The sequence below is a fragment of the Aplysia californica genome, unplaced genomic scaffold (assembly GCF_000002075.1).
Source record: "Aplysia californica isolate F4 #8 unplaced genomic scaffold, AplCal3.0 scaffold00524, whole genome shotgun sequence".
NCBI classification, from domain to species: domain Eukaryota; kingdom Metazoa; phylum Mollusca; class Gastropoda; order Aplysiida; family Aplysiidae; genus Aplysia; species Aplysia californica.
In genome coordinates this window covers 264,708-273,161 of record NW_004797794.1, presented here as the reverse complement: position 1 = coordinate 273,161, position 8,454 = coordinate 264,708, and the positions used below count along the sequence as shown (strand labels likewise).

Genomic DNA, 8,454 nt, shown 5'->3' with positions numbered 1-8,454 from the left:
TGTAAAAGTGTGCAGGTTTGCATGAGGGGGTGTATGGGTGGGTTTTTGCTTGTTCGAACGTGTATGTATGAGGGCTCGAGTAGTTTGTGGATGAGTCATGTATGCTGAAGATCAGCTCACCCTTATCTTTGTGCTCACACAGGGTAAAAAAGTTGGAGAACCAGCTGGGCAGTGCTCAGATGGAGCTGGAGAAACTTGAAAAGCAGCAAATTGTGAGTACCATCTTAGATTGCAGATTGCAGATTATGGGTGCACCTTCATCAGTACAATTAAAATAATTTTGGTGGCAGGCTGCTTCAACCCTGCCCATCAGGGCCAACCTGGGCTGAATGGGATACAATAACCCTGCAGACAAACAAATAAAAAGACCACCCTCCTAAAATGGCAATGAAACTTCTATCTTCTTTGTAAAACAATAAAGTTAACCATTCCAACACAGATGTTGGACGGCTATCTTATAGTTCTTGTATACTTTACCTGTGTGCATTATTTCATAATTTAGTTTATAAAGAAGCACCTGTTCTTATTAAATTGATTTAGTTCTTTAAGAAGCCAGTACCAAAGACAGATTTGTAACACATCATGTATAGAAACAAACTAGGATGTTTTGTAGCTCCCGCAACGCACTACCATCACTGTGGGGATGCTTTGTTTTAATTTCTACAATTTCCTATGCTTTTAACTGTGGCTATTTATTCTGTCTGTCTGTCTGTCTGTCTCTCTGTCTGTCTGTCTGTCTGTCTGTCTGTCTGTCTGTCTGTTTCACTGACGGGCTGGCTGGCTTGCTTCTTGGCTTCATTATGTCTACCATACCTCCTTCCCAAGCATACATGCATCTGCACACTTGGCAGAGATCACATGCTCACACACTCACAGGCAAACAGATACACACACACATGTTCATAAATTCTCTCTGTCCCGAAAAAAAAAGTTTTAACACATTATTTATTTCACTTTGTCTATTTCTATTCTTTCTCTCTCTCTCCATCAGTCTATCTCTCCATCTCCCACACATACTTAATATATTGTGCTCACATCCACATTCTCACTCTCTCACACGACGCACAAAAGGGTTAGGGAAGATAAAGAATGAGGCTGAGTGAACTTATCTTCTCAAAACAAAACAAAATCCATGTTACTTTGCATCATGATTTGAATTGTTAAGTATGATACCTGACACTTATCAAAATCAAGGCCAACTCTTGTAACACCATTCAAACAACTTAATTTTTTTCCCCTAGAATCTCATTCAAGAAATTGCCATAGAAATTGATGCCTTGGTGGAGACAGCTTCTATTGACGCCACAAGTCGCTGTCAGGTAAACTTTACTCCTACCTATTACATTTTATTTGAATGCATATACACTTAATTCATTTGTTTGGTCTTTTTTTTTGGGAGGGGGGTCATTTTGAAGTGTGTAATTGATTGATACTACTTTTTTATGTCTCTTGTGGCACCAGTAGTTTTGTGATTAGTAAACCCTGGCTCACAAACAATGCCGCGAAATTTAGTTGAGTAGTTTAGATCTATCTGAAATGGGTGTCACTGAAGTATGTCCTGAAGCAAGACACGATTACCAAAGCTAAAATCTGCCCCTGTCATTTTATGTAAGAAAAATTCTGAAATTATGCAAACTTAGCCCAAAAATGTGAAATTATGCGATTCTGTTGATTTTAACAAAGAATGATAAAGGAAAATAATAAAAAATGATGCAATAAATTATCAAATTTTCCTAATTATCCGAGTTACATAAAACCACGGCAACAGTAAAATTCAGGGGGCCAGCCTGAGGCACCAGCAGTGGATTGTTTGTGAGTTTGTTTGCAGATGGGCCTAATGTTAGAAATGTACTTGTAAAATTGTTCATTTATATAATATGTGTCTCCCCTTGAAAGCAAACATGGATTCTTTAGTCCTTATTTGGCTTGCCTGTTCAAACCAAACTGCTGTTTTGGATTAGCAGAGACATACATTAAGGCAGCCTTTTAAAGTCACAGCAGTATCAATGATGATTGCCAAGGAAGCATTTCTGCTGGGTGAATTGAACGAATTAGGGTGGAATATATTTTGTAAGGACACAATGACAGAGCAGGGAATTAGACTCAAAACTTTTAATTTCAAGTCCTTAGTTTGTTGCAAATTGTTTATTCCATTTCATATTGTTTGTTGTGATTTACTATGCATGCATATAGCATGCCTTTGTGACCCAAATTTCCTAGTAAGATGAAGAAAGTTCCTTTTTTCTCTTCTTTGTTTTCTTCCTTTTGTTCCTTGTCTCTCTCTCTCTCTCTCTCTCTCTCTCTCTCTCTCTCTCTCTCTCTCTCTCTGTTAGTTTCCCTTACTTACTGCCTCCTGGAGCAAGGGGGATAACCCGATTGATTTAAAGAGACATGTTTTATCTATTCTCATCCTTCTCTCCCTTAGCCTATCAACGGCCTCAAGAATCTCGCTGTCGTTGGTTCAGGCATCCCGACACACCTGCTGACAGAAATAAAGGTGAGGCAGGCCTGGGAACAGCCATTCTACTTGCACAACAAATTCTATTGGGCTTTTTAAAATCACACTGTACTATGAAAGCCCTTTCATTTCCCGGGATGCCTGTTAGTATTAAAATAACTGATCTTGAAATATTTGTACAACTTTTAAGTTAGAAAAAACCAGAAGGGCTTATGTGAGAAGCATGTGTATTTCACGAGAGGCAGTTATTTTCATGAGTTGCAAACTCAAATTTGAATAATAATGTTTTTACATTAACTGCTTTGCCTCTTCTTCCAATTTCTTATTCCAAATGACCCCTTGATTTTAAATAATCCCCATAATCGTTAACGACTGATCGACATTAAAAACTGCGTATTATTCACCCAAGTTAAACCAGTTCTTTTGTATGTTTGTCAGAACAAGATCAAATGGTTGAGGTCGGAGTTCCGGGAACGTTTGGCCAGGGAGCGCCGGCTTCGTCAGGAATTCCGCACCGCGCTGTCCTCTACTGATGCTGACCGCCATTTCTTAGTTACAGAACTGGCACGTAAGGATGATGAACTGGACGACCTTGTGCAGGAGAAGCAAGGTCTGTAGTACTTTTACTTCCTAACAACTCTTCATGTCTCCTTGTGGGATTAAAGTATCATGCTGTTATGTTCTAGCCATGTCACTGGTTTCGGAATAAGTAAATTGTGTCCTGATGTGGTGGAATACGACACTTGTCAATTTTTGGGCTTATAAAGTTGTTGGTATATTCTTAAAGCTTGTTCATTTTGCATTGATTTTGATGAAGAAATATCCATTTATATTGAATAGAAACCGAGCTATTTGTGATTGAAGGAGGTGGAGGTTACCTGGTGTCAGAGGTAAAATAAACAAGAAAATGGCAGCCAAAGTTTGGTGACTTTCAAAACTGTAGCATCCTTGGGAACTGTAAATTAATGTTTTTTGTGTGTTTGATCAACATTTTTCTGTAGGATTCACCAAGAAATGCATTTTTTAATGGACATAAAAGATGTTGATTCCAAAACAAAAAAATTCAATAAAAATTGCCCAACAGGAGGAAAAATGTTTGTTTTTTTGATGTCATTATTTATACGAGCGCTTGATTTCATCAAGATGCCACTCAATTTTGAAACAGGCCCCTACATATTGACAGAAATAAGAGTTAATCTACAGTACTTTAATTCTATTTTTAGTGCATGCTGACTCCTAATTTTTTATTGAAGGTTTACAAATCAATTTTTTCAGAACAAAAGAAATAGTTGACATTCTTGTTACGTGGTTGGAGCATAACACTATCAATATGCCATCACAACTACATATGATATGTGATGTAGCAAATGTTTCATCAATGCATTTGGTTGTGTCATATGTTGGAGGGTCTCAGTCAAGTTTTGTTGAAAACAATCAGATTAACTTTTAAAAAAATCTAATGTAGTTGGGTTTTTTTGCCCTCATCAACAAAAAAATAAGATCATTTAGGGGGTCAGTTTTGACCTTGCCTGTCAGGGCCAACTAAGGGTAAGAGGGATACAACATCCCAGCAGAAAGACTGAGATGTGCAATAAACATTTCCCCCACTCAGGAATGGAACTCGGGTCTCCTGCATGTGACAGCAAAGCACCTAAATGCTACACCACAAACACTGGTAGACTAATTTTTGCTAACTTTGAATGAATCTTAATTAGAAAGAATATAGTATCTGGAGACATCTACTCTGGACAGTAAGTTCTGTTTGATTGTTAAAGATGAATACTTTGTGATTATTTTTTTTAGAAGAGGTTGTTAAGTGAAAATATAGTTTATGAATTCCGATTATTGTGAGTGGCAACAACTCTCGGAAGAGTTTTGTCATCTCGATCTTCTTTTGCTCAATTGTCTCACCATTCCACTTGACATGCAAGTGGTTGGAGGGCGGCACTGATGGGTCCTACTTCTTTTCCTTATCTCTGTTGTTTCCCTCTATCTGTCTTGCATGTTCCCTGCACTATATAACCGTTATTGATTTGATGTGTTTCTTTTTACTTACACTCAAACTCCAAACCAACCTTATAATGCCTTCTTAAATGTGAAATAGATAAGACTCTTGTATTAATGAAAGTGACTGTCATGTTTAAATATCATAGTCTTTGGTCCGTCCTTTTGCTGTCTCTTAACTATGTCTGATTCTTATCTTTTTTTCTGTTACTTTTTTCTTTCTTGTTTTTGCCAAGCCAGTCCTGCCTACCCCCCCCCCCCCACTTAGTGTCTTGAATGGTTGAAAGAGAAAAAAAATTGACTGATCATCTGATAGTCCCGTAACAGTTTTCCATAGATTGAGGGTTGATAATTAGGGATATAGGAAGGGAAAAGATTATTCCATTGTAGTAATAATAGTTACATCCTTATCTGAAATGATGGACTCCATTCATATGTTTCTAGGTATAAGTATTTTGTGGTTTATCATCATTATAGACTAGAATGATTAAAAACTAATGGTTACATTATACAGTCAATAAAGCTTGCTCCAACAGCCTCCTATCCAAGACAATCAACTGTACAAATGGCCACTTCCCACTTCTGGCCTTGCAATTTTTTTCTTCTATTTTATAATGACATTGGAGACTCTAATGGCCTAGAGGTTAAGATGTTCGCCTCTCATTCAATAGGTCCCAGGTTCGAATCCAGATAACGATGGAAATTTTCTTCTGTAAAATTTTCTCCTTCCTCATCCTTTCATGCTCTCTAACAATGTTCTGTAGTCTGCCTTCATTTCCACTTTCTGCCTCACCCCCTCACCTCGTTTGCCTCCTCCTCTGGGCTTCTCTTTCTGCAGTTTTTCTACTGCATCTCCTTGGCTCCTTCGTACTGCTGTTTTTCCAGACACACCCCTGATCTCCCGGTAGGAAAGATCTTCATGTAGCCTTCTCGGCCAAGGGCGAAAAATCTTGGAGGTCTCGTGTGCACGTTGCACACGTTAAAGATCCCTTGGTTGTCCAAAATCGATAAGATTAGGCTCTGGCCGTACGGGCAAAGTTCAAAATTTCCTACCAACTGAAAATGTTTAAGGAGTTCCACGCTCATATGACCTTATGTATTTGTGTGCGCCGTAAAACACTTTCCCAAAAATATAATGACACTGTCCAGTATGTCCACCTGTCTATGACAACCACCCTTGTCCTTGACAATGAGTGACCCTCTTTGACAATAGCTATTGTATTTATATGATACTGTAAACTTTTACCATAGAAAACCAGTTTGATTTCAAGTAATTTCTTAAATCTATTTTTTAAAAAATCAATTTCAGAAATTGCATTCAAGGAAGTTTTCGCGAAAAATGCAGTGGAAGACCTAGAGGTAAGCCTACTTTCTGATACTTTGCACCTTGTAGTTAGATAAGTAAAGACTGATGAAATATTTGAATGATACTGGTGTTTACATACATAAATATTTAACATACAAACATAATATACTCTCACCAGTAGTGTGTGTGTGTGACGATGTACTGTCTTAAAATTGTTTGCAGTGTTTCTGAAAAAGTACCAAAAAATCTTCATTTTAAAGTTTGTTGAGACAGCTGGAAAATATGAATCCACCTTTCTCTTCACCATCCCTTTCCCCCCAAAAAGAGGAAAAAATTAAACAAAAGAACAAATAATTATAATAAACGACTGGATAAAATCTAATGAAATTTAACTGACAGATTATTAAGCAAATTTTCTTTTTTAAAAATTAAATGTGCACACACACACATAACCCCCCCCCCCACACACACACACACACACACACACACACACACACACACACACACACACACACACACAAACACACGTGGGTACACATATACACACACACACGCACACACACACACGCACACACACACACACACACACACTCAAATAATTGACAGTTAGGCACATTTACATACCAATTTTTTGAAAAGCAAACACATAATATAGAACCCCGTGCCCTTGCTTCACCCCTCTTGTTTTCCTTATAAAAATACAACCCCAACAAATTAAATATTCTACAATCCTGAGAAGCAACCATATTATCATTGAAAGTAATGAAAGTGAACCATGGGATAAGCATACTAAATTATTGCCTGAATACTGAAAAAAGGTTTATGTCCTGCTTTAGGCGATGCCTCGGGGTTGCACTTATTGTACGAGCGTTTTGTCACGTGTCAGAATGCGTAACGTCACCCGTCATCCTCCCTTTTTTGTTTTCTAGATTCTCCCCCGCCACAACCCTGTTACCCCAGTGTGAGGAGATTACGTTACCGATAAAGGGATGCGATAGTATACTACTGTTAGATTTTGAATGAGCGCTTTTAATGTCTTCTGTCATCGTTAAGTTTCAGCTGTCACCGAATGCGAAATGTAAAACGCAATTTCTTTTGTGGAAGAATTTACGCAGGTTTTTAAAAAAAATACAAGTAGGCCTGCGTATCCTGATTGGTATAGGAATGCAATGGACGAGGCGCTTCCTTTACAGAGGGAAGTTATTCTATATTATAGCTTGTTCACTTTCGTCTGTCCGCGTTAAAGAAAACTATTCTAACTTCTATATCTATGTGCCCATGCGCACGTAACTTTGCATGGCTCTCCTGTAGGCTAAAGACCAAATAAAAATATATTTTATAAAAAATCTTGATCCAGTAATTTTTTTTTTTCCTTTTTGGATTTAAAAAAGAAATTGAACCCTGTATTGTGAAATGCCGCCCTTATGATGCTTACAGAAGGTCACTACCATAAATGATTTACAGTAATCTCGCCCACGAATTGCTCGTTTTGAGACAGTAACACCACCTTGCACCCCACCCACCCCACCCCACTCACACATTTCAGTGTTAACTTGTAGATCTAAACTTAATTAGTCGCTTTTAAGGACAAGCGGGCCAACCCAGCTTTCGGGGTTTCCAGAAATCTTGACCTACACCAAAAGTGGGCATTGCCCTACCTTTAGGAGAAGTTTGGTTTCATTGGTATATAATATGCTTGTTTGGTTATAGAGAAAACTCTTCTTGTCTTTTAAAGAAATTGAACAGGGGGCAAAACTTTACCTCCAATTTTCTCAAAAGGACATTTTTCGGGAAAGCCCGCTTGTGCTTAAAAGCGACCAATTCCCCTCAAACGTCCCCAAGTGAGTCGGACAGAGTGCTCACCCGTCTATTGGGCCGTGCTTCATTGACGTGCGTTAAAGTGTGGTGTCAATGAAAATAGGTCAGCTTTTTGTGTTTTTGGCGTATGCTGTAAATCTTCTATTTTTTACCCGCTTTATGCTAACATCAAAGAAAACATATCGCAACCTTAATTTGCGGTAACCTTCATTAATGAGCTTTTACATTCTGTTGGTCATTCAACTTTTAGACTCGCATGCAAAGTCCTTAGAGGACTAAACAGAACGGTATCTGTTTTTATGTTGTAACCACAGACAGACAAAAGTGAACAAGCAAGAGTGCGATTAAACATCTGCCTCTAATGAGACTGTGTCAAACATAAATATTATAGTGAGTGAGTGGAGCGGCATGAAAGTTTCTTTGATTACCTAACGAAAAAAAAAATCACATTTGGGACTGGAACTAAGGTTCCCAGAATCGCTGTCTAGCTTGATCATCCAGTGTAGAACCTGCCAATTGAAAAAGACCCCCCCCCCCTCGCCGAAGAAAGAAACAAAGGGGAGAAAAAACATGTTTGAGCGTGACGTGGAGTATTGGTCTTTTTTCTGTCTTGGAGCGACATTTGTAGACCACATACCTGAATATTTATGACGTAATTCTGGTGTCGATCTAGAAATTAAGTCTGAGCTTTGTTCAGCAGCATGTTCATAGGGTGACACATCGATGTATTTCGAAACAGATCATTTTTGCGAAATTCAGATGTCTGTTCCAAGTGACTAATAATAATAATAAAATAATGGATTGCATTTATATAGCGCATATCCACTTATGCAATGCTCTATGCGCTTAACATGATACATATAATGGA

At 38.2% G+C, this 8,454-nt stretch overlaps 1 protein-coding gene across 3 annotated transcripts in view; it reads left to right on the top strand.

The window, feature by feature from the left end:
- The window catches only part of LOC101853025 (centrosomal protein of 128 kDa), an 86,299-nt gene that overhangs the window by 23,327 nt on the left and 54,518 nt on the right, over positions 1-8,454 (top strand). For all 3 annotated transcript variants that reach the window (XM_005106284.3, XM_005106283.3, XM_005106285.3), the window contains 5 exons: positions 143-212; positions 1,242-1,319; positions 2,426-2,497; positions 2,897-3,068; positions 5,772-5,821. In XM_005106284.3, coding sequence (XP_005106341.1) covers positions 143-212; positions 1,242-1,319; positions 2,426-2,497; positions 2,897-3,068; positions 5,772-5,821 — 442 coding nt within the window. The remainder of the gene's footprint in view (positions 1-142; positions 213-1,241; positions 1,320-2,425; positions 2,498-2,896; positions 3,069-5,771; positions 5,822-8,454) is intronic.